Source organism: Leucopleurus acutus (genome assembly GCF_964270905.1).
Source record: "Leucopleurus acutus genome assembly, chromosome: 7".
Lineage (NCBI taxonomy): Eukaryota > Metazoa > Chordata > Mammalia > Artiodactyla > Delphinidae > Leucopleurus > Leucopleurus acutus.
Window position 1 is genome coordinate 968,299 of NC_139150.1, and position 24,949 is coordinate 993,247.

At 60.8% G+C, this 24,949-nt stretch overlaps 2 protein-coding genes across 2 annotated transcripts; one reads left to right on the plus strand and one right to left on the minus strand.

Moving 5' to 3' along the window:
• The first annotated feature begins 11,041 nt into the window (after positions 1-11,041).
• EDF1 (endothelial differentiation related factor 1) lies at positions 11,042-14,696 on the plus strand. The gene is made up of 5 exons (XM_082842424.1): positions 11,042-11,214; positions 12,715-12,766; positions 13,139-13,299; positions 13,588-13,681; positions 14,243-14,696. Exons 1-5 carry the CDS (start codon positions 11,137-11,139, stop codon positions 14,302-14,304), a joined length of 447 nt encoding a protein of 148 aa, XP_082698550.1. The 5' UTR covers positions 11,042-11,136; the 3' UTR covers positions 14,305-14,696.
• Positions 14,697-15,766: 1,070 nt separating this feature from the next.
• MAMDC4 (MAM domain containing 4) lies at positions 15,767-23,765 on the minus strand (the record flags this gene model as incomplete). The annotated part of the gene is made up of 30 exons (XM_082843718.1): positions 15,767-15,808; positions 15,937-16,115; positions 16,341-16,487; positions 16,639-16,747; positions 16,853-16,980; positions 17,080-17,214; positions 17,394-17,540; positions 17,694-17,784; positions 17,870-17,988; positions 18,095-18,232; positions 18,333-18,552; positions 18,623-18,759; positions 18,898-19,032; positions 19,199-19,315; positions 19,462-19,576; positions 19,662-19,786; positions 19,866-19,997; positions 20,158-20,283; positions 20,387-20,530; positions 20,622-20,736; positions 20,981-21,154; positions 21,240-21,328; positions 21,419-21,556; positions 21,729-21,854; positions 22,005-22,089; positions 22,173-22,303; positions 22,495-22,620; positions 22,700-22,873; positions 22,947-23,081; positions 23,720-23,765. The coding sequence occupies 30 exons, from the start codon at positions 23,763-23,765 to the stop codon at positions 15,767-15,769; spliced, it is 3,825 nt and encodes a 1,274-aa protein (XP_082699844.1).
• Positions 23,766-24,949: the final 1,184 nt, after the last annotated feature.

The following is a 24,949-nucleotide window of genomic DNA, read 5'->3' on the forward strand; positions in this document are numbered from 1 at the left end:
AGTAAACGACACAGGCAGGCTGTGAAGCCACATGATGTAAAGGGTCCACGCTGTGTCCAGAAGTACTCACATCACACTGCATAAATCATTACTAGGTTTGGAGTCAGAATTCCCCGATCGCAAACGCCACATCCCCGGAATACAGCAGCAAGGCCCCTAGGCCTCCATTACAAGTTCCGTGAACTTCAAGGCTGAGTTTGCCACCAGCAGCCGTGGAAACCTCCTCAGTCCCCACCTACGCGTTCCATGAGGTTTCCCTCAAGGCCCATAACTAACCGAGCTCTCAGGTGTAAGGAGGTTTCTCCTCCCGGGGTCTGGGGGGCCGAGGCCATCCTGTGAACCCACTGGCAGCACGGAAGGAAGTGGCTCTTGCTGCAGAGAGGAGGTCCCCCCTCAGCAGCACCCCTCTTTCTTCAGGGTAAAGTGGAAGTTGTTTGCCGGCCTTCTGCACTGATTCCCTGGGGAGGGTCAGACCTCACTCACCCTTCCAGCATCGGGGACAGCACAGGAGCGCTGGGCTCAGGGCCCCCTCAGCCCACCCTGCATCCCGAAGAGATTTCCTGGACGAAGGTCTTGCTTCCCGGGAAGGAGGCTGCCTGCAGCCCTCGGCACTGACAGGGCTGAGCCCATCTCGAAGGACCTGGCGATGCTTCCAGCATGAAAATGATTTCATCTCTCTCAGACTGCCAGTTTCAGAGGATTTTCCTGAATACATTGTGTGTGTGTGTGTGTGTGTGTGTGTGTGAGAGAGAGAGAGAGAGAGAGAGAGAGAGAGAGATTCTGACAACAGGCCCCCGAGTTGAGACTGGGTAGAGGGAGCCTCGGCAGGGAGGGGCTGCTGACTGAGACGCGGCCAGCCCACCCCCGCCTGCCAGCTCAGAAGGGTGACACCTCGATCCAGGCGGGCTGGAAAAGGGATGACTCACTCTGGTCGTCGGGCAACTCAGGGGATTCCCACGCGGGTTCCTTCCTGCCAAAAAGAAAGCAAAACTCAGCCTCTGAGGCAGCCATGCGGGGAGGTGGCTGGGACAGCCCCGAGCAGACCCTAGAGGGGGCCTGCGTCATCCACCTGCTCCCTGAGGGCTGGGGTCTAGGGCCTCTGTCCTGTGCCTCAGTGCCCCCCAGAGAGAGGCGTGGGCCTGGCTACAGATCCGGGTCGATGCTGCGGTGGACGCTGGCTTTTCACAGCTCGCCGGCCAGGCAGGAGAGGCCCCAGCAGCTGCCCACTGGGCCTGCAGACCCCGGGGGAGGTGCTGCCGCGGCCACGCACTCTGCCCCAAGGCCCCCTCTCCCGGGCCCCTGGCGCCTGCCCCGCCCCCTTGGCTTTCCTCCCTCGGGTCCTGGTCTGCGCCCAGGACATTTCTGAATGCTGGCGGTACCTCCGCTCCCCACTGGCATGGCCAGTCCCCTTGGACATCTCACCTCCCATCCTTTACTCACCCAGGCCTCTGGGAGACAGCACTCAGGGCCAGGAGGCAGGAAGGCCAACATGGGCCCCCACTTAGGACCCTGGCCATGGGCTGCCCCTCCTGTGCCGGTGCTGTCCCCAGAGCAGAGGCCGGCACTGAGCAGAGCCAGCCTCCCAGTACAGCCCACTTCCCGTCCTGAGAGCTCGGCCCCGCTTCTTTTCTCGCTTTTCAGACATTTGAAGGTCAACCGCGGGCTGCAGCTTCTGAAAGGAGCTGGTTTCACTCTCACTGTGTAATCACCTGATGGATGCGTTTCCAGAAAGGCCGGCCTCCAGCTCTGCCCAGAATTCCCCTGCCCGGGAGTCAGCCACAAGGGGCTCCCCCACTCCCCCTCCTGGAACTGCACAGCCAGCACCGTCCCTCCCCAAGAAAAGGAGAAAGACGAGGCTGGTGAGACCCCGCAGCTGACTTCATGGCAGCAGCCAGTGCTCTGGGACCAGGACCGCCCACGCCCAGGCCCTAATGAGGTGCAGAGAGCACGGTGGTGACAGCGTGCACATAGCGCTGCGTCCTCTGTAAGCAAAGGTGGAAAAGAATGGTTTCCGTGTCTGTTTGTACTCTCTGTAGACTTGGGAAGGGTGCAGGAGAAAGTAATCAACGTGATGGGGGCCAAGGAGCAGGCCGTGGTCACTGTACACCATCCCACAGTGTTTAAACCACCTGATGATACCACCGATTCAAAAGCATTTGGTTTTAAACAACAGAAGGTCATTTCGGAAGCTCTGGAAAACACAGAAAAGTACCAGGAAGAAGGCAAAGATCACCCCAAATTCCCCCACCCTGCCCAGATTCCCCACTCAACACCCACCTCCCTTCAGCCGATCTCAGAAAACGGACGCCACCCCACACCCGGAACCAAAGGCCTGGGGGACAACCTCACATGCAGAATCACAGGTGCCCGGGCTTCCCTGGCCAACCCTGGCCTCCGATCGCCAGGCCGACCCGGCCCCAGGGCCTTTACACCGGCCAGTGCCTTGCCGGGACCAGCTCCCTCACTCCCCGGGGCGGGGCTCAGCCTGGGCCCTCTGCAGGTCCTAGGGTCTCAGATAGAGAAGGTCTCTCCTGCTGGCCCTGTGTTAAGTGGGTCCCCCCACACACACAGCCCGTGGGACTAGACTCGGTTTGTGTGCCCGTGTCCTCTGCCAGCTGGGTCATTGAAGGGCAGCGGCCTTTTCGGCCTCATTGGGGAGCAGCGGCGGGTCCGCGCGCGCCCTCTGCCGGCCACATCCGGAACTGCCGCTCTGGCCCCTTGACTCCGGCCGGACCTCCCGCCCAGGCACCGCGCCCCTGCTCCCTGTGGGGACCTTGCTCCACCGCCTCACTTCGGACCCGCAAACCGTAAGATGGCTCTGCTCACACTCGGACCCAGCAAGTGATCACCTGGCCAAGGTCCGCAACTCTGTGTCGGAGAGGCTCGGGGTGGCCCTCAGGGGTCTCCCAGCACCCCACCGCAGCAGGCATTCCCCGCCACACCACTGCCACCCTCTTCCATGGGGCTCCCACCTGTCCAGGACCCAGCATTCTTCAGCTCAGCTGGGACCTCTGACCCTGGTTCTGCCAGCTGTCAACCGTACCTCCTTGCTTCCCCAAACCCCAGGCCCATCCTTGGCAGCCCCCACTCTCCAGCCGGCCCCCTCCCCTCCCGTGGCCATCTGTAGAGGCCCTGCACCCGGCTCAGTCTAAGTGGTCCTGCTTTCTGCAGCTGAAGGAAGTGGCCACCAGTGCGCAGGAGAAGCTGGCAGCCTCCTCCACTGCCCAGTCCAGCCACTCACCCTCCTGGACCACAGCCCATCCTCTCCTCCCGCACACCTGGCCTTTCCAGTGCTCGCTGGGGACGCCCAGTGGATCTTTTAACTCCCCTTCTCCATGGGACCAAGTGTTTTCGGTGACAACGGCAATGGCTGAGAAGAAAAGCAAGCTGTGAAAATATTTTCTTGCTGAACTTCATGTACACAATCATGTGAATAAAAAGTAAATACATTCGATAAACAGTACAAAAAAGGGGAAAGTGATGGATCAAAACTTGCTTTACATTATGTATTTTCTCAAAAACAAGGGGAATACTTACACCGACATATCCATTTTTCACATTAATGAATAACAGTATAGACCAGTTTCTGTTTTTGAGTCTTAATATCTGCAAATTTCACAGTGCTTTTGTCACCATCAGTCTTTTTTCTTCTTGTCATGTTCAATAGAGTATCCAGCCATATTTGTCCATCTATTTTCACTCGTAGTTGATCAAAGAATACTTTTTATTGACCTTAATAAACTCGTGGTACTTTTCTCTCACTTGAAACCACAGACGCACCAAGTTAGGAAGAACCGTACGTTACCTCCTGCAAATTGTGATCCTCTTAGTGGCTTTGGTCAAAGCCGATCCCTGGTGCCTTTCAGACATCCCCGCAGTTGAAAAATTGTGAATTCCAATGGAAACTCTGAGTGGCTGTATAGAACGACAGGGTTGAAGTAAGTCGGGCGCAGTGGCGGTGCTAATGTCACCTGCTTTGCTGTTTAAATGCAAGAGCGCAGAGTTCTGCCAGGGCTGGAAGTACACATGACACCCAAATGTTAGGAACATCCCCCCCGAAACACAGGGTGTAGCTGATTTCCAGGTAGGATACAAAGTGTGCTGGAGTTTGCCGGTGCCAGCAGCCGACAGGAGACATTTTGAGGAGGAGTATTTGTATTTTATCACTGACATCATTTAGGATCACTACATGAACCTTCAGCTAATTGCATCATATACGATCTACCCTTTGGGTCCCAGAGTGAGGGGGGTCATCAGAGGCTAGCTGCGCTGGCTCCAGGCAAACCCAGAGGCCCCGGCCCCTGAGCAGGCTGGGCTGCAGGGAGGGGCTGAACACTGTGTAGGGACGGCTGGACCCCAGATCCCGTCTCCAACCCACACAGCCAGGAAACTTCCCTCTCCTCACTGCTATGGAAGGCAGGAGGTGATGAATCCAAGGGCTCTCTAGCCTAGGGACGCCGGGCTCAGTTCTTCCCCTTGGCGGCCACCTGGCTGGCAGTCAGGCTAAGGAGGAAACAGTGGGTTGGCCACGTGTTGCTCTTTGGGACCCTCAGACGAAATGGCTCTGTCCCACCCTGATCACCCCAAAGAGAAGCCCACCCTGGCAAGTCCTGCCATGCACGTGAGGCTCCCAGCTGCTCCCAAGGGCCACCCTCTTGGATGAGACAGACAGCCAAGGGTTGGGACAGTTGCGCGAAAGAGATCAAAACAGATGAAAGGAGGGGGAGGGAGGGTGCAGGTACCTGAAAAAAAAACATGACCAGAACTAAACTTGGTAACCTCAGAGGGACAGAGAGAAGAATATGTGGAACAGGGTGCTATAAATTTCAGTGCCGTAGAAGGAGCAGATAGACTGGAGCAGGGAGCACTTAGAAAATAAAAATGTGACACCAAATTAAAGAAGAAAGTCAGTGAAAGGGTGGTAAGTTGAGGAAATCTCCCAAAAGTGGAGCAGAAAGAAAAGGAGTTAAAAATAGAAAAGATAAGGACATTCACAGCCCCAGGAGGGAATCTAAGATCTTAGTGATAGGAATTCTAGAAAGTGGAAACAAGCAACGAAGGGAGTTAGTTATTGAGGAAAGAGCACAAGAAAACATTCTCAAACTGAAGGGCCTTATTGTCCAAACTTAGGGGGTCTAGAGTGTGGAGCACATGGTGGGGAAGCACACCAAGGCCATCACCCTGAGGTTGCAGAGAAAGGAGGGCAAGTAGAAGGTCCTAAAACTTCCAGATGGGGGGAGGGGGGAGGGAAGGGAGAGGAGAAGGAGGGAGAGACAGAGACAGAGGCAAAGAGAGAGAGGAGGAAGCCCACACAAAGCAGGTCATAAATAAAGGACTGACAACAAGAAAGACATGGGACTTCTCAACAGTAATATGGAAACTAGAAGACAATAGAGGCTGACTTTGAAATTCTAAGAGAAAACATATTCCAACCTGTAATTTGTTGCTCTAAGTATCAATCAATCACCCTGAGAGTTGATGATGGGATAAAGACATTTTCAAACATGCTGTCTCAAAAAATTTTCCTCCCATGTAGTCTTGGTCTGAAAGTTACTAGAGCCTGTCCACCAAGATAACAGTGAAAGGAAAGAAGATGCTGGCATTGGCTCCAGGAGACAGAAGAAACTCCTCAAAAGACAGTTCCAGGCTCGGGTCTGGACGAAGCCCACCCAACTTTGCTGGGGAGAACAGGCTGCAGAGGATGAGGCTTGGGAAACACAGGGATGGCCAGTCACCTGATGGGTGGAGAGGAGATCTGCAGCCCCGACAGACAGTCTGGGGCTGAATTAATGGGGGTAAATAAAAATGAAGTGAATTAACATGCAGCTAATCAAAAAAATTAGAGACACTTGTCAACACAAGGAAAAAGTGATGGGGGAAAGGAAGTAGAATCCTAATGCATTATGTAGATCTGCTGTGAACAATACTTGTACAGTCATATTCATCAGAATACTAACAAAGGATGTAACCAATAACTTTTAAGTTAACAATGAGTAACAAGTAGCTTGTTGGTCTGTTGATCCAACCTGACATAGTTAGCTTCCATAGGGTGTTCAGCCCCTCTCAGCCCCCTGACCACTCCTTTTGCCCTGGTCAGTCCAATTCACTGCCCATACTCCCCTGAGCACTGCCTTCACCCCATGTTCAGACCCCCATCCTCCACACTGGCCAGAGGGCTCTTCCCCAAAGGAAAACCTCAGTGGGTTACTCCTAATCCCCAAAGGCTCCTTCTTTTCAGAAAGTGCCTGTCCAGGGACTTCCATGGTGGTGCAGTGGTTAAGAATCCTCCTGTCAATGCAGGGGACACGGGTTCGAGCCCTGGTCTGGGAAGATCCCAAATACTGCAGAGCAGCTAAGCCCGTGCACCACAACTACTGAGCCTGTGCTGTAGAGCCCGCGAGCCACAACTACTAAGCCTGCATGCCACAAGTTCTGAAGCCCACGTACCTAGAGCCCCTGCTCTGCAACGAGAAGCCACCGCAATGAGAAGCCTGCGCACCGCAACAAAGAGTAGCCCCTGCTCGTCGCAACTAGAGAAAGCCCGTGCACACAGCAACGAAGACCCAATGCAGCCATAAATAAATAAATAAATAAAATATTTGACTACTAGTGAAATTTTTCCCAATTTTTTTTTTTTTTGCCACACCTTGTGTCATGTGGGATCTTAGTTCCCTGAGCAGGGATCGAACCTGCACCCCCTGCATTGGAAGTGCATTGTCTTAACCACTGGACCACCAGGGAAGTCCCAAATTTTTCCCAATTTGATGAAAAATATTAATATATAGATCCAAGAAGCTCAGCAAACCCAAGGAGGATAAATATGAAGAATGGTATAATTGGGCACATAATAGGAACCCCCTCCCCCCACCCCCCAAAAAAGAGAAAATCTTGAAACAGCCAGAGAACATGTCACATTACATGCAGGGCACAATGATCAAAATAGATATGAACGACGGATGATTTATCATTGGAAACAATGGAGGTCAGAACACAATGGGACAATATTTATAAAAGACATCCTTCAAAAATAAACACGGCAATTCCTCAAAAAATTAAAACTAGAGTCACCACATGATCGACAATTCCATTTCTGGGTACATATCCAAATAACTGAAATCAGGGTCTAGAAAAGATACGTGTACATCCACGTTCACAGTAGCACTACTCACAGTAGCTAAATACGGAAGCAACCTGTGTTCATCAATGGCTGAATGGATAAGCAAAATGTGGTATGTACGTGCAATGGACTATTATTCAGCCTTGAAAAAGAAAGTTCTGACACAGGCTACAACATGGAGGAAACTTGAGGACGTCATGCTGAATGAAATAAGCTAGTCACAGAAGGACAAATATTGTAGGATTCCATTTATATGAGGTTCCTAGAATAGTTAAAGTCAGAAAGTCCAAAAGTAGAGTGGTGGGTGCCGAGGGCTGGGGGAGAGGAGGAATAGGGAATTAGTGTTTCATGGGAACAGAGTTTCAGTTTTACAAAATAAAGAGTTCTGGAGATGGATTATGGGTGATGGTTTCACAGTATCATAAATGTATTTAATGCCACTGAACTCTACACTTTAAAAATGGCTAAGATGGTAATTTTTATGTTAAGTGTATTTTTATCACAATAAAAAATGCTTTTTTACAGAGGGGAAAGGGATGACACAAAAGCTGGGCTGCCAGGAAGTGCGATCCTTGGGGCCACCTCAAGGGCTGTTGGCCATGGTAATCATGAGCTGCCTTTAAATGTGTGAGTAACCCCTCCTTCGTGAGGTGTACAGACCTTTACGTTTACTAGATTTTACTGGATAGTATTTAGTTGATAACTTTTAATGCTAATTTTCACCAGGGAGGGACTTCCCTGGCAGTCCAGTGGTTAAGACTTCGCCTTCCAATGCAAGGGTTGCGGGTTCGAGCCCTGCTCAGGGAGCTAAGATCCCACATGCCTCACGTCCAAAAAACCAAAACGTAAAACAGAAGCAATATTGTAACAAATTCAATAAAGACTTTAAAAATGGTCCACATCAAAAAAAAATCTAATTTTCATCAGGGATACAATATTCAAGTTAATATCTTTATTTGGGAAATAGAGAAATAGCCATGTTTTATCTTTGTTTTCCAGAAGGCTACAGAATTCTCTTTTCCCTTCTCCATGAATGGAGATGTGTGACACTGGTTACTTTAGTGAAGGCAAGCAGGGGATTCATTAAACAGCAGTGGTGTGGCGCCTCAGAGATGTGAGCTGCTCACCTGGCCTCTTGAAGCTGATTCTCCATGCCACCTGCTGCAGCTTCGCCCCCAAAGCTACTCTCCCGTGGACCCTGAGTAAATCAGGAGCACCCAGAGCCAGGAGGGGGTGCGCACGGGTGACCCGACAGGGAATGGGTCGGGGGGAGGGGCACAGACACCTGTACCACCTGTGCCCTGGTGGTAGCTCATGCCACAAGGACGGGGGCTGCAGAGGTCTCTGTGGCATCAGACCTGGACTCCTGACCAAGGGCCAGATGTGATGATGGCTATCCTGGCAGACACCTGCATGGACAGAAGACACCAGGGTCTAGGATGCCCCCTCTCTGGGCTGAGCCAACCAGGGCAGATGCAACACCACGGAGCTGATGCAACTTCTCCTTTGGGGATCACAGCCCTCAAGAGAGGGCCTCACTCGAGGGTTCACATGGCCGGGTGTTGCTTAAGTTCCAGGAGTAGGAGATCTTGACTTAAAGAGGTTAAGACCGCCGTCTCTTTCTAAGCAGCCTCCTCTCTCTTCGCACTCTTCCTGGGCCCACTGCAGTGACCACAGGCATTTTTGGGACCCCACTAAGAGGAGCTTGAGTTGGGATGCACTTAGTTGGGGTACATGGGATATTTTTATGCTGTTCACAGTCTTGCTGGCCTGTCCTGGGGGAGGTACATCTTCTACATCTGCCAACTACTACCCGCACAGTGCCCGGAACTGGAAGTACGTGGAGCAAAGGAGAAACAAGGTTTGTCGTATGAACCAAAAGGGAGTCTGTGCAAAATTGTTAGCAGAGGACTCGGCTGTCCTGACTCCTGGAGAGAACGTGTGGATTTAATTACAGAAAACTCAGCCAAAGTTGGAATCGTTCCGGGACTGGCCTGTACGGTGTGCCCTCATGCCTGCCATGCATGTCAATTACCCCAAACAGGAAGAGATCTCTGCCTACATCTTGGGCAGGAAGGTGCCTCTACTTACCGTCAGGCAGGAGGAAGGAAACTTCCCTCCACCCCCCAACAGCCCAGCCAATCAGAGACTGCAGCAGTCCAGCAAACAAGAAGCCTCCATTGGACCCCCAGCTCCCCAAACTCTTTGGTTATCACAGCCTGTCCCAACTCCCCCTTCTCCCTATAAAAGCAAGTTCTTCCTGTTCTCCCGATTTGCCTATGGTCTGCCACAGTTTTACTATTCTGAACTGTAATTCCTAAATATACTTGCTTTTGCTGGTAAGATAACTAGATGTTATATTATTAAAGTGTACACATTTATCAGAATTCCTGTGTTGTGGAGCATAAACCTGTAAGAATGCTACAAAGAGTGAGCACATCTGTGCGAAGCGCTAGTATTACCCAAACCGAGGTCAACGCTAACAATCAGAGACAAATTTGATCACACAGGTTAGAAAAATGTCTGAATTGTCTTCCTGTTCTTTCCGTAAAACAATTCTGCAAAGTCATGATGTGGCATTCAATGAGGATACAGCCAAAAATGTAAGCAAAAGCATTAGAGATGCATTCATTAATTCATACAAACGTTATTTTTCTGAATTTTGTGATGTGTGGAGTTTGTCAGTTTTTTTAAATTTATAATTTATTGACTTATTTTCTCATTATACAAGATTATCACAGGGCTTCCCTGGTGGCGCAGTAGTTGAGAGTCCGCCTGCAGATGCAGGGGACGTGGGTTAGTGTCCCCGTCCGGGAAGATCCCACATGCCACGGAGCGGCTGGGCCCGTGAGCCATGGCCGCTGGGCCTGCACGTCCGGAGCCTGTGCTCCGCAACGGGAGAGGCCACAACAGTGCGAGGCCCGCGTACCGGAAAAAAAAAAAAAAAAAAAAAAAAGATTATCATAAAATAACTATAAAATATTACAAAGTTATTGTAAAATAACTTATTCACGTTATATTATGTATACATATATTACATATTGTAAAATTATGTATATATTATATTATTCAAAATATACATGTCATACAAAAACATTCTCTTTTGTAACTAATTTTTTTTATAATTTTATATATTTCCTTGGAGTCCTCCCACAAAATATATTTGCTTCAGGCCCCACCTAACCCGCACTCTGGCCCCCATCATCTTTGCATCACGTGAGCAGAACTCCAGAGAAACAGAACTTCCATTTGCGTGCCAGGTGACCAAAAAAGGCATGAAACAGAAACTAACCTCAACTACAGGAAGATCGATGAGGCTACCTTTCCCTTGCATCCAGTCTGCGCGCCCACCTTGCCCGCGAGGGGCCAGGCCAGGCCGGGGCTGCTCGATCCCCATCCCCAAAGCTGCGACCAGGAAGCCAGGTGTGGACCCCAGTCTCCCTCCCCCTACCTGCTCCTCCCCCGAGTCCCCTCTTCTCCCCTTCTCGCCCCGGCGCACAGCACCCGCTACTCGCATTTCCCCTTCCCCTCCCAGTACCCCTCTTCACGTCCTGCGCCCCGACCCCGTTCCAGAGCCACCCTGCGCCGCCTCCCCAAGCCGGGTTCCCCTTCCTCCCACCCCCTCATCCTCTCGCCTCCCCGCCCACGGCCCCTGTACCTCTCATTGCCCCACATGCCCCTCATCACCCCCCAGCGCTCCCAAGCGCCCCTCCAGCTGCCCCTGGCGCCCCCCCCCCGGCCACCCCCACACACAACGCCCCCCAGCGGCCGCACGCCCCGGCCGCGACTTCTCCCGCCCCACGTCACGCACCTCTGGCGTTTCCACAGACGAGCCGGGCACGGATTGGCCCCGAGCCGCGGGAAGTGCCCGCCCCCAGAGCCGCCGGCCAATGGGAGGAGGGGGAGGGCCCGAGGCGGGCGCCGGAAGCGCTCGAGCGACTAGGGGGTCATCGCGTCGCCGGGTTTCGAGCAGCTGCCGCGGAGCCGCCGGACGGACCGCCAGCGTCGCCTGCCCCGCCATGGCTGAGAGTGACTGGGACACGGTAACGGTGCTGCGCAAAAAGGGCCCCACGGCCGCCCAGGCCAAGTCCAAGCAGGTGCGGGCTCAGCGCGGGCCTCGGGGCCCAGGAGCGGCCGGGCGGGCGGGGCGGACGCGGGGCCGGGGGCGGGGAGGACGCGGGGCTGGGGGCGGGGAGTGGGGACTGGAGCTGGGACCGGGTGGGAGCGGAGCGGGGACAGGGGGCGGCGACGGGGCGGGGGCCGGGGGCAGGAGTGGGAGACAGGGGCGGGGCGGGGGTGGAAGGGTCCGGATGGTCTTAGGGCAGTGACACAGGCCTGCGGGCGAGGCGCTGGACCTCTTGGTGGGGACAGGTACATAGGGACTGGAGGGGAGCGGGGCGAGGTTAGCGGGGTGGACCTCGGGGCGCAGATGGGGGATGGAGCGCAGATAGGTGGTGGGTCGAGGGAAGGGATGGGACAGGGGCACGGTTGCCTGGCACCCCCGCCCCAGGGTCTCCTTCCCGCTTCTGCGGGCTGCCGGGTGCCTGGCCAGTCCGCTGCCGCCTGTGGAGCCCACTGAAGCACATTGCCGGTCATAGGGAGTCCCTGGCCCCAGGCTGAGGTGGCCTAGGACCCTGCGTCCCCAGCTTGCAAGGGTAGCTGGCATGCCCTGAGGGGTACTTGGGGCAGAAGGTTCCCTGGCTAGTCCGTCCGGGGTTCATCTGTGAGTCGATGTGAGGGAAAAGGGGAAGGGCAGTTTAGTCCCCACCCCTGCTTGATTCTGCTCTCAGGCCGCCTTGGGCCAGCCTTAGACACGCAGTGCCAGGTCTGGGCCAGGACTAGCTTTGGCACTGGTGATCAGCATTCATTGACCTGCCCAGGACTTCTCAGCTAGTCAAAACCAAACTCACTCTTTTTTTTTTTCCCCAAAGGAAACTTAATAGCCACAAGCTAGGAATCATGTGAACAGCTCTAGAAAGCATCTGTGCACCTGTCACACTGAGAATGTCGCACAGTCATGTCTCTGAGGTGTCAGAAGCTTCAAGAAATACACTACATTAATACTCGGGGACTGTAGATCAGGGGGTGTCGCTGTCTTTGCTGATGCTGGGGACGGGGGCTGCAGGCTTTGTGCGACGTACTGTCTTTTATCAGGAGCCGGATTGGCTGAGGAAGGCCAGACCAGGTCCTCACTTGACGTTCCTTCCTGCTTTTGCAGGAGAGTGTACTAGAGAGGTAAATCTATTTCAAGTGTGGGTTTCCGAAAGGAATCCATTAGCACGTTGTTTTCAGCAGCCAAGACGTGAGCTCTTTCTGTTTTCCTTAGCAGGAGTTTATTGAGAGTTGCCTGGATATTTGGTTGTAGAGGGATTTGTATAACGGGCTTTGGTTTAAACCCAGCATTTGCTTGTCAGTGCTTGGAAAAGCATCAGGTACTAAGCACGTAGCACTGCGCTTAGGGGCATGAGCTCGGAGCTCACGGGCTCAAAAAGCGCCAGGCGTTAGCAGTGCGCTGACTGGCTGACAGCAGCCTAAACCGGTGTTTGCCAAATACTGCAAAGCTAATTTTGACCGAAAAACACTTGCTAATTTTCCAGGCCATCTTAGCAGCTCAGAGACGAGGAGAAGATGTGGAGACTTCCAAGAAATGTAGGTACTCGTGTGTCCACTCGCAAGACCGGGGGGGGGGGGTGCTCTTGGGGTTCGTACCTGCAGACGCGTGAGTGCTGCCCCCGGGCTGTCGGGTGGCTGCTGGCGGCTGAAGCCGCCGCAGAGCTGGGCGACGTCAGGGATCTTGTGAGAGCAGCTGTGGTTGGCGTAGGTCAGGAGAGATTGTTCTCCTCCTTAGTCCACAGATTCTGGACTTGTCCTTTGCGTGCTCTTGTCCCCACTTTGGGTGGCCTGGCCTAGCACGTCACCCTGGGCACAGGGCGCCTCTTGGGCCTGGTTCCCGCTCTGAAACGGCTCTCCTTCGACTTCATTGCAAACCCTCTCCTCTGCTCTTGCCTCATGCCGGTCCAGGGGCCGCCGGCCAGAACAAACAGCATTCGATCACCAAGAACACAGCCAAGCTGGACCGGGAGACCGAGGAGCTGCACCACGACCGGGTGACCCTGGAGGTGGGCAAGGTGATCCAGCAGGGCCGGCAGGGCAAAGGACTGACGCAGAAGGACCTGGCGACGGTGAGCGCGGCGGGTCCCCTCCTCCCGGGCCGTGGTCGGGCAGGCGGGAGGCGTGGGCTCCGCTCGCCTGGTGACTTGAGGGCTTCAGTTCGCTCTTGCCCCGGGAGCCCTGAGCCCTCTCGGGGGGGCCCCACGAGTCAGCTGTAGCTTCCTGAGCTGCTATCCGCTCAGACCCTCGGCCTGCACAGTGCCCCGGGGGTCGGTGCCTGAGGCGCCTCGCCTGGATGTGTTCTAGTCTCCCAGCATCTCCTTCTGGAACTGACGTGTGCAAATACACGTTCTCTTTAGAAAATCAACGAAAAGCCACAGGTCATCGCGGACTATGAGAGTGGCCGGGCCATTCCTAACAACCAGGTTCTGGGCAAGATCGAGAGAGCCATCGGTGAGTGTCCCGCCATCCTTCAGTGGGTCTCGGCTGCCGCTGCCTGACCGCGCGCGGTACGGCCGCCCCTCCTGGGTGGGCTTGGTGAGGAGGGGCGCAGGAAGGCCCCTGGGGCCCTGGAATTCTCCGGCGCCTGAAGAAAATTCCCACGAGCATGTAGCGTCTGGGCGCCTCCCCCTCTGGCATCTCCCCGAGCCCCCTGTGCTGTGGGCCTCGCTCTCCCTGCCCCGCCCCCAGCATTGGCGGCAGCGTGGCTCCCAGAGCGAGGAGGCCTGGTTCTGGGGAGGGGCGTCCTCTGTCCCCATGAAGACGGGCAGGCACGTGCTGTTCAGAGTCAGGCGTGGAAGCTAGCGTGGTGGGCGTGGTGCTCATCGGTTTCCCGCCCCTCCACACACGCGCCCACTGCCCCCCGCCTCCGGTGGAGCCTGGGAGCTGCGCTCAAGGGTCGGTGCTGGTGCCGCTGCCCCCTCCGGGGCAGTGGGTAGTGGTGCTGTGGAGCTGCCCTGTGCCTTGGAGACCCAGGGGCGAGCTGCAGTGGTCATGGGCCGGTGGCTCTTTCAGGCCTCAAGCTCCGGGGGAGAGACATTGGGAAGCCGATCGAGAAGGGGCCGAGGGCGAAATGAGCACGAAGCCTCGAAATCGGTGCGTCCGGCTGGCCCCGGCTGGCCGGCTCCCCTTGGCCACCAGCGCCAGCGCCAGCGCGGGTCTCCTCACCGGCCGTGCGGAACACAGGGCGGCAGCCTGCCCGGGGACCCCCTCTACCCGCACCTGCTGTCAAACTAACAAAACCTTGCAGCGTGTTTGCTTCTCCTGATTGTTTTCCTTCCTGTCCCGTCCCTCACGTGGGGTGCAGAGCGCTGCCTTCCTCTCCCCCGGGCTCTGCCCTGTCACGGCTGTGGCTCCAGGGAGCTCGGAGGGGGGACCGCCTCGCACGCGGTGGGCAGCCACCGTCTGGGAGAGGAGCTGCGTGTCCGGCCCGGCTCGTAGAGAAGCTAATAAACGTTTGTCGCCCTTCCTGCTGGTGCTGAATCCTTGCTGTCCGGCCTCGCCTCTTGTGCCCGCAGCTCCCCCTCCCTCTGGCCCCCAGTGTGGCGAAGGGCTGTTTGCATGCAGCACTGTGGGGGAGTCTGCGGGCCAGGAGGGTCGCTCTGCAGGCTGTTGCTCGTCACCTCTGCTGGGACGGTTAGTGGGCGTCCATCAGCTTCTTGGCGCCAAACCCTGGCCCTCCCCGGCACTGAGTCCCTGGTCACATCGTTCCGTGCAGAGCCCAGTGGGCCGGGGTGGCAAGGTGGAGCCACCTGGGCTGGAGTCCAGGGTACCTGGCCATGCAGGTGTGGCCGTCACCCCCTCCCCTAGGACAGCCATGCCCGGGGGGCCTTCCAGACCTGGCGGGTGGTGTCTGAATCTCCCTCATGGAAGACCAGAGCCTGGGACTGTCCCTAGGTCAGAAAGACTCAGCTCCATTTTATTAGATGAGGGTGGCGTGTGGGCGGGGACCTTGACCATGGGAGGGTGGACACGGTGACCTTTATTTGGGACAGGGGACATCAGGGCATTCCTCCTACAAGTCCAGCTCCATGCCACCTTGGTTGGACCCAGTTAAGTGTCTGCTCCTAAGTCTGTCACCGGCAGCTCTGGGGATTTCTCACTGTCTTAAATCAGATGCAGAATCGCCCGGTGAGGTGGGGCCCCTGATGGGCCTGGGTCGGAGTCCCACTAGGCTGGCCAGAGGCTCGCTCGGCCTGGGGCAGGGGCTTCTCAGGTCCCGCTGCGCCTCCCTCCTGGTGCCCCTAGCCCCTGGCGCCGTCTCCGGGGACTGCCTGTTTCCAGTCTCCTGAGCCACTGAGGCACGTGGGAGGGGCCCCCAAGCACATCCTCTTGGGCAGGTCGGGGAGCCCGGGGAGCCCCCGCTTCCTGCTGGCCTCAACCTTGGCTGGCCAGCGGGGGGTCCCTTGTGGGCCGGGCCACTTATTGCTGGGGTATGTAGCTGCGGCCCCTGTGAGGGTGAGGGATGCAGGGGCTCGACGCGTCCTGGGGGGTGGGAAAGGTGTTGGTCCCTGGGCCACGGGGTCTTCTCTGCGTCATCTACTGGTCATTGGTGACCGATGCTGGCAGGGTGACATGGCCCTAGGAGGAAGGAGGAGATCTGTGGCCACCGGGCAGCGGTGGCCCCGCGTGTGGGAGGGTCCTGTTCACCGTCCAGCTGAGTGCAGGGCTCAGGGGCTCCTGCCCGCCACCCCCCCCAGGGCTCCTACCGCGTTGAAGAGAATGTTGTCAAAGCTGGGGGCCACGGTGTCCGTCTCCCCCCAGAAGGGGCAGCCCCCCCTGTTCTGCAGCCAGCGCCGTCCCGCAAGTCCAAGCAACACCAGCAGCATGAGGAGGAGGAGGGTGCCACCAACCACCGCTGGCACTGACGTGGCCACTGCTGTGTCTCCTGTGGGTGTGGGGCACGTGACCCGGGATCCGAGCCCTCCCTGTCAGCCCCACGCCCGGGCACGGCCGTCCCCACAGCCCTGAGGACTTCTGCGCCCCCCCGCTAAAGGAGGGGCGCCGGTCGTGCCCACACAAGGCTCCCAGCTGAGGCCGGGCCCTGGTGGGCAGGTGGCTGCCAGCTGCGGAGCTGGGGGAATCGAAGCCCCAGGCTAGGGCCCCACCCCGCCTTTGTCACGGAACACCAGCAACCGCAGGTGCTGCAGCAAGAGGCTGGCTGTGGCCTCTGGCCTGACCGGAAGTGGGGGCGCGGAGTGCAGAGGCCGGGGAGGGGCACCCCAGTCCTGAGCGAACAGGGGCCAGGGGCGGCCCAGCCCTGCATGGGGCACAGCGGGCGAGCGAGGGGACGGTGCAGGGCCCGGCCCGGTGGCTCTCCTGGTCTCTTGGGCCAGGAGCAGGCCGCTGGCAGCCACGTGGGTCATGAATCACCGAAGCTGGTGGAGGCCCAGACCCGGGGCAGGGCTTACCCTGGCTGGGTGTAGGCAGCTCGCAACGTTGTCCGGCCAGGTACTCAACGTCATCCAGGGCAATGGGCCCCAGGGCTGGCTGGCCGCCCAGAGTGGCTTCAAACACGATCTGACCGGGAGGGAGAAGAGGCTGGGTGGGCCCGAGGAGGAGGATGGCCCCTCCTGAGCTCCTGAGCCCCCTGAGGTCCCCCGGCTCTGGGCGGTCCGGCCTCACCTGGAACTCCTCGGCGCTGGCCACTTCCACCTGGCCTTCCAGCCACTGGTGCCGCAGGCGCCCGCCCGCGCCCCACACGGCCAGCTGACCCCGGGCGCTGCTCAGGAGTACCCTCAGCTCACCCTTGTCTGAGAGCAGGGGGCCAGGTGTCAGACCCCCGACCCGGCGGGAGGCGGGGCTGCCCCCGTGCCCGGTGCCCCCACCACCTCGCTGCCGGCCCGACTCACAGAAATGCTCAGGAAAGCCCATGTGGTACCAGAAGCAGAGGCAGGAGGCCTCGGTGGCGGGCAGTGGCTGGCTGCGCAGCCAGGCCGCTCGGCCCCCCGGGCCCAGCACGCCCGTTTCGAAGAGAGCAAAGTGGCCTGGCAACGAGAGAGGGCACGGTGCCCCGTGGACCGGATGGAGCCAGGCCCCCCTGACCTTTGGCCTCTGACCCTGGCGGGAGCCTGGCTGGGCTGGCCGGTTGGCCCGGACTGGGGTGAGTGAGGTGTGTGGCCGGGGGTGTGTATGGCGCTGGGGTCCCTTCCCGACTCAGACCCACCTGCCTCTGTGCCCAGGGTGTGGTCCACAGGCGGCTGGGGGTAGCGGGAGGGCGTGGCTCCACTGCTCCAGTCCCAGCTGTACCCGCCCAGGCCAGGCCAGGGCAGATGGTTCCAGCCACACAGACCAGCCTCAAAGTCACAGGAAGCTGCAAGGGACTTGGGCAATAAGCGGTGCTGCCCCCGTCCCCGGGGCACCACTGCTGCGGGGGATAGAGGTCAGGCCAGGCGTCTCGGGGGAGGCACGGAGCTGGTACCACCAGGAGCCAGGCAGGTCCCAGAGCCAGGCCACGGGCTCCCACCTGGCCGAGGGCAGGGCCCGTCCTGGAGGAGCAGGTCGTCCAGCGCGATGTAGGAGCGCTCCACGCCGGCAGCCACGGCCTCAAACACCACCTGGGCGGGCACAGGGCGGGGGGGCTCGCTTCCGGTCGGCACTGGATGGCCCTTGGGGGTGAGGAAGGCCCTCCACCCCGCTTACCCTCCAGGCCCGCTCGGCCTGCAAGTCCACGCTGCCCAGGCGCCAGGCAAACCCTCCATCGGTGCCGATGCTGAGCACCTGCCTCCTCCCAGCCTCCTCCACGTGGACCCTCAGCGTGCCTGCCGCCCAAGCAGCCACAGCCCCGGTCAGCGGCAGGGCGGCTCCCGAGCGGCCGCCAGCAGGGGCCTGAGGGACCCACGGGCCCCGCTCCCGGCAGCCCCTCACCTGGGTTGCGGAGGCTCAGGTGGTACCAGAAGGTCAGGCAGGCGACCTGGGCCAGGGGCCTGTGCTCCTCCGAAATCAGGGAAGCCACGTGGCCACGGGGCAGGGCCTGCGGGCTCATGTCCACCACCATGTAGTGCCCTGGGGGGTGCCAGCGTCAGCCTGCCGGCCCCCCCGCCCCGCCCCTGCCCCCCAGCTCCCCACCCCCACCCCACGCCTCTGCCCCACTCCCTGCCGGCACCCTGAGCCGTCTCTGTGGTGTGGTCTGCAGGGGGGCCCCGGGCCGCCTGGCCCGTGGCATTGGCCTGGCGTGTCCAGAGGCCCCAGCCCCCCGTGGAGAAGCCGCAGGCCGAGTCCTCGAAGGAGCAGCGCTTGGGGGCCCAGCAGGGCCCGGGCCGCACAGTCATGTCGTCCAGCGCCATGGTGCCGTGGTACCCGTCCCGGAGGCCCTCGAACAGCAGCTGGGGGACAGCGGGGGGTCAGCTGTCTGGGGCCTTGCCCTGCCCACCTCTGCCGGGCACCGGGCCTCACTTGGTACTTGGCGCTGGAGTCCTGCGGGTGGTGGAGGGTGGCCCAGGCCTCATGCCAGCGGTTGCCGTGGGTGCCAGACCGCGACCACAGGTGCCTTTCTCTCTCCCCTTCTCGCCTCATTGCCAGGCGCAGAGTCCCTAGGGGGAGGCAGGGTTTGGAGGGGACAAGACCCCGACTCCTGCCTCTCACCCCTCCTAGAGCCCCGACGGGCCCAGAGACAGAACTCGGGCCCCCCGTGGGCCTCCACCGCGGCCCCGCCCAGCACGGGGTCTCACCGATCTGGGGCCCATAGAGGTGGTACCAGAAGGAGAGGCACTCCTGAGCGGCCGCGGGTGACTGGGGCCAGGTGAGCAGGTGAGCACCGGGGCCCTGGGCTGGGGGTTCCGTGGGGTCTAGGAGCATGAAGTGGCCTGCAGGCGGGCCGTGGGGCTGAGCCGCAGAGACGCCAGGCTGGGGACACTCAGCCCAGAGCTCCCCTCTGCCCCCTGGGAGTCCGGTCTGGGAGGCCCCCGGGGTGGGTATGGGAGGCCGCTCCGAGTCTGAGAGCTGCCCCCAGGTCGGGGCGCCCCGCCTCACCTTGGCCTGTGGTGTGGTCGTACCCAGGGCCACGGCTCTCGACTCGGTGCCAGTGGGCATCGGTGAGGTGGCCAGTGTGCCAGCCGCAGGTGCCCCGCTCAAAGTTACAGGAGATCTCTGGGGGTAAGGCACTGGGGGGTCAGCAGCCCCCGCACCCCTCCTGAGCCCCGAGAGGGTGGGAGAGACTTGCTCCTGGACTGGGGACTCCCGGGGGTTCCTCGAGGAGGCCTGGGTGGGAGGCCCCTGGGTGGGGACTGGGCCACGGTGGTCACCTTTCTCGGTGACCGCCGCAGGGCTGCAGTCCTTCAGGGTCACGCCGTCCACCCCAGCGCCCTGCTGGCCAGGGCCATCCAGGTCCAGCAGCCCAACGAACTCCAGCTTTACGGGGGCGCAGGGGACGGGCCGGTAAGTCAGGGCCGGCTCCGCGTGCCCCTCGCCCCCCGCCCCAGGCTGCCCGCCTCACCCGGAAGGGCCGGTGGCGAGCCCCGAGAAGGACTGTGTCCACTTTCCAGCCCCCGGAGCTGCTGCCCGCGGCCCGCCACACCAGCTCACGGCTGCTGCCTTCCACCACGACCAGCTCCAGGAAGCCTGGTAAGGGGTCACTGTGGGCTGGCCCGCCCCACCTCCGCCCCAGGGCTGGGCAGAGGGCCTGGAGGGACAGCGGTACCTTGGGGGTGACTCTGAAAATAGTAAGCCATGTGGAGTTCACAGCGGGGGCCAGAGGGGCCCAGGGTGGGTGTGAGGACGCGGGCCTGCTCTGCCAGCTGCCCCCAGGCCCTCTGCACGGACAGGAAGTGCCCTGGGGAAGAGCAGGCGTCTCAGAGCTGATTCCTGAGAATGGGGGACACCCCCCAATTCAGAGACCCTCCCCGGTGAAAAGAAGCAGAGCGGGGACCCTTGTGCGGGTGCAGTTGGAAGGCAGGCTGCAGGCTGCCCTGGGCGGGGCACTCGGGCCTCACCAGCGGCCCCGCTGGCGTCCATGCCAGGGCTCCCGCTGTCCGGGGCCGGGAGACGCACCCACTGCAGCCGCCCCACACTGGCATCCTCCCAGCCCCCGGCCGAGGGGAACTCGAAGTCCGTGGTGCCTGCAATGGCAGCCGGTGTGAACGGTCCCGCCCGCCACTGCGAGCGGGGCTGGTCTGGGGGAAGGGAGGTGAGGGCTCCCCCGCACCCAGCTCCGCCTCTTACCGCATTCCTGCTCGTCCTCGCCCCCAGGGCACTGCTGCTGGAAGTCACACAGCTGCTCCGGGGGGACACACAGCTCCCCACACAAGAGATGTCCGGGCTCGCAGAAATTCCAGGGCTGCAGGCTGGACAGCTGGGACCGGGGACCTGGAGCCCAGAGCCCAGGAGGTGGGCCAGCCACCTCTGTGGGGGCAGAGCAGGGATCAGGCAGGTGGGTGGGGGCTGTGCCTCTCCTCACGGGGGGCGGGGGGGTGCCCAGCAGGCTCACCTGGGACTGGTTTGCAGTGGTCAGACAGGATGAGGTCATCCAGGCCCACGACGCCCCCCGGGCCCGTCTGCCCGGCCAGGAGGATCTGAGGGCGGGGGCGGCTCTGTCATCCCTGGGTCTGCTCCCTCGAGCCCTCTCCCCACGACCCACACCTCGTACCTGTCTATCGCTGGACGCTCCCTCCCGTCACCACCCCAGCCCTGCAGAAGGGCCTCGGCGGGCAGCCCCTCCTCCCCTCTGGCTTGCCTTCCTGCTGAGACAGACCGGCCTCCCTGAGGGCCCCTGGACCTCCCCACGCCCCTGCATGGTGCTGCCCTCGCCAGCCTCACCCGAAAGGGATGCTTGCTCTGGATGTCAACGCGGTCCCGGACCCAGGCGGCCCCCAGTTCCCCGTGGCGCCTGCGCAGCAGGACAGCGGCCTGGGGGGCGCCAGCGCTCCGCGTCTGCAGGAACACCTGGAGGCAGCCGGCCTCGGACCCGTGCAGGTAGTGATAGAAGGTGAGCTGGAAGGGGAGTGAGCATGTCAGGGGAGGCTCTCCAGGGCCTGGGCGATCAGGGTGGCCACCCTGTGTCCTCCACCCGCCTCACCGAGCACTTCTCGGGGGCCGAGGCCTGGAACTCGGGGCTGGAGAGGATGGCTGGGGCGCCGGGCTCTGCCACGGCCACCAGGAAGGAGCCTGGGGAGACAGCAGGCGTGAGCCGGGCTGGCAGGGGTGCTGTGGCCGAGCGTGGCCCGGGTGGCGGCCGGGGTCCCCGGGGGGCCTCACCCTGCGCGCTGTTCCGGCTGTGGTCACGGTGCGGCCAGGCGGGGTGCTGCGGGCCGCCTGCGCTGTGGTTCCGGGCCCAGCCCTCTGAGCGGTTCCACAGGCCCAGGCCCCTCTCAAAGTCGGTGGCCATGTGGTGGTCTAGGGCGGGAAGCGGGGCTCCGGCTACCACGCGGGGCCTCCTCCCTGGGCCCCCCGCCTCCCCGGGCCTGTGCTGATGGCCCCAGCTCCAGGTGGACAGGAGCTGCCTCACCCCCAGAAGGACCGTGCCAAGGGACAACCCCCGCCCGTGGCCCCGCCAGCCCCGGCTCACTGCAGGTGGGCGTGTCTTCATCTGAACCGTCGCCGCAGTTGTCCTCCCCGTCGCACAGCTGGTGGGGCTCCACGCAGGCCTTGTTCTGGCAATGGTGATGCCCAAGGGGGCAGTGCGCCTGCGGGGCTAGGGTGGGGGAGGGTTAACCCACCACCCCACCCCAAGGCTCCGGGTCAGGGCAGCTTGGGGAGAGGCTCAAGGCCGGAATGAGGGGACCACGGGCTCCTGCTAACCCCTCCCCCACCCAGGGGTGTGTTCACGGCCTGGGGACCTTACTGGGCAACCCACAGCTCCAGAAGGCCACGTCGTCCAAGGCCACAGCACCCCTGCGGGTGGCGTTTCGGGTGGCAGAGAAGGTCACCTGAAGAGAGCGAGGTCCCTGGGATCTCAGGCAGAGCTCAGACCCTCCTCGCTGCCCCCACCATGCGACCGTCCCCGTCTCACCCTGAAGTCACCCTGGATGCGGCCGGTGGGCACCACCAGCTCCTGCCAGCCTGGGACCCAGGGCCCCGAGCTCCGCCACAGGGTCAGTGTCTCCACACCGTGGGTCAGCTCCAGCCGCAGCTCGGCCACACCTGCAGTGGGGCGTCCCAGGCATCTCAGGCCCCGGGACCCCTCCCCCTGCCCGGTGGCTGCTGCGCCCTGCCCCAGGACCCCTGCCCGTCCCGTCCTGGGGGCGCCCTCCCGTCTCTGCGGCAGCTCCCCTTCCTTTCCCGGTCCCTCCCCTCGGGACCCACACGCGGGGCGCACGGTCCTGGGCCCGCACCTCCAGAGGCCACGTGGTACCAGAGGCTCAGCTCACAGGAGGGGGCTGCCTCACGCAGGGTTGGGGAGCGCAGGGCTGCGGTGGCCACCTCTCTCCCACGGTGTGTGCCAGCAGCCGCGTACCAGCCTGGCCGGGCCGAGAGGTCAGGAGACCGGGCAGGAAGCACAGAGGGGAGGGCTAGTGTGGAGACCCGCCCAGGCCTCACCGAGGTCAGTGCCCAGAGTGTGGTCCGAGCGCGGCCCTGGACCCTCCGGCGTGGCCCCTGCCCGGTCTCGGAGCCAGCTGTAGCCCGAGGTGCTTATGTCCCGCCAGCCACAGGAGTCCTGCTCGAAGTCGCAGGCGAAGGGGGCGCCCAGGGTGGGTGAGGCCCCATGGTAACCTGCAGGGCAGGTGGTCAGGTGGGGTGCCTGCAGGCGCCGGCCCTGCCCGCTCCCCGCCCGGCCCCGGCTCACCGCACTGGGCCTCGTCGGGGCAGCCCCTGCAGTCACACACAAAGTTGCACACGGCCTCGCGGGGGGGTCTGCAGCGGCTGGGGCCCCAGGCCCAGCCCGGGGACCTTGCTGCCAGCAGAGAGCCAGCCAGGTGGCCTGGGGTAGGGAGACACCACATCCCAGTTTGCCTGGGACTGTTCCATGGCCCAGAAACTGCTCAGACTCGGGCGTCCCGGGACATAGGTCACACTGCTTTGGGGTCCAGGCCAGGAAGTCATGCAGGGAGGGGGCTGGGTCTGTGTCTGGGGGCCTGGAACCCAGAGAACTGCCACCTGGGGGGTCCCTGTCAGGGCCAAGCAGAGAATGACTGAACCTGGGGAGGCTGCCTGCGTGCCAGGATGGGGGGTGCATGGGCGAGCGAGGGACCAAGGACCCCTGATGTGGGACACTCCCTGGGGAAGAGAACAGGAGCCCAGCAAGAAACCGGAGGGGCTGCCAGCAGGGGGCCCCCTCAGGGGCTGCATCGACGGGTGGCCCAGGCCCCCCAGAGCTCTGTCCAGGTCAAGAGTGGCTGACTACCATCTGCCTTCAGGGTCCTCTCACCTGGGAGCCCAGGTGGACATGGAGGCCAGGGAGAGCAGCTCCCTTCCCCGGCGGGGCCATCCCCAGGACCCCAAGGGCTCGCCTGCGTCCCCCACTGCAGGCCGTCCAGGGCCTGAACCCCTCCTTCTCTGTAGGCCCAGCACCCGAGCCCCCGGACACTCCTGCTTCGGGAGCCAGACCCGACGACTCACCCAGGAGCAGGACCAAGACGGGCAGGAGGTGGCCGGGCAGAGACATGGTCAGGCCAGAGGAAGGGAGACCAAGGGGCAGTGTGTGCACCGGCCAGCCTGGTGGGCACTTTTCCTGGTCATCAGCCCGAGGCCCCACCGGCTGACTCTGCTCTAATCGGAGAGTGGGGCTCAGCCCCATCTGTACCTGCGGCCCCTCGCCTGGCCCCGCCCTGCGCTGACAAGGACGGGCACCCGGCTGTAAAAGCATCCAGGAGAGGGGCCCCTGGCCTAGGTGGGCTCCCACCTGCCTGGCTCCTTCAGGCCAAAGGTCAGGCTCCGACCATCATGCCCACTGCTGCCCAGCCCTGCCGGGTGGAGGCCCCACTGGAGACAGCACCGAGTGACACCGGCCTCGGCCGCTTCTCCTGGGGTCTCTGACCCCACACCTGCTGGGAATTCAACTCAGCCTGGCCCGGGTCGCCAGTAGGAAGCCAGCTTGTGCAACGCCCCATCCAGCCCCTGAGTTCCCTGCACGGGTTGGGGCAGCCCTAGCAACCCGGGGCGTTGGCCTCCATAGCTCAGCCTGTGGGTTCCTCTTCACTTGCTCTTACAAACGATGGACAGACTATTCGTCAGCAAGTGTCCTGAACGGTGTGGGCTGGACGCTGCCAGGCACAGGGTCCAGAGGAACCTAGAGACTCTGGGGCTTGTGGCACCGACCCCCCTGGAGGATTTGGAGCCAGGCTCCACCCGCAGTTTACTACCGTGCAGCCTGGGGAGCTTGTCTCACCTGAGCCTCAGTTTCCTCATCTTTGTTTTAAAATTTATTTATTTATTGGCTGCGTCAGGTCTTAGTTGCTGCACGTGGGATCTTTTGTTATGGCGCACGGGCTCAGTAGTTGCGGTGCGTGGGCTTAGCTGCCCTGCAGCACGTGGGATCTTAGCTCCCCGACCAGGGGTCGAACCCGCTTTCCCTGCATTGCAAGACGGATTCTTAACCACTGGACCACCGGGGAAGTCTTTCCTCGTTTTCAAACGCGGCCACAATGGTGCCTGCCTGGACAGGCTCCCGTGAGGGCCCTGGAGGCTCACAGGAGGCTGGCACGGCAGGGTCACAGCCTCGGCAAGGGGCACCTCCGCTCCCCACAGCCCTGCGCCAAGAGAAGGGTCTTGGGAGAGGGGCTCCCAGCTCCAAGTCTGAAGCCCTGCCTGTTTACTTGGAGCAGAGCCTGTGGCTGCGGCGCAGTGCCG

Coding starts and splice junctions, on each gene's coding strand:
- EDF1 (XM_082842424.1), top strand. CDS start 11,137: ATGGCTGAGAGTGACTGGGACACGGTAACGGTGCTGCGCAAAAAGGGC. Junction 13,300..13,587: donor CGCAGAAGGACCTGGCGACG/GTGAGCGCGGCG, acceptor CGTTCTCTTTAG/AAAATCAACGAAAAGCCACA. Junction 13,682..14,242: donor CAAGATCGAGAGAGCCATCG/GTGAGTGTCCCG, acceptor TGGCTCTTTCAG/GCCTCAAGCTCCGGGGGAGA.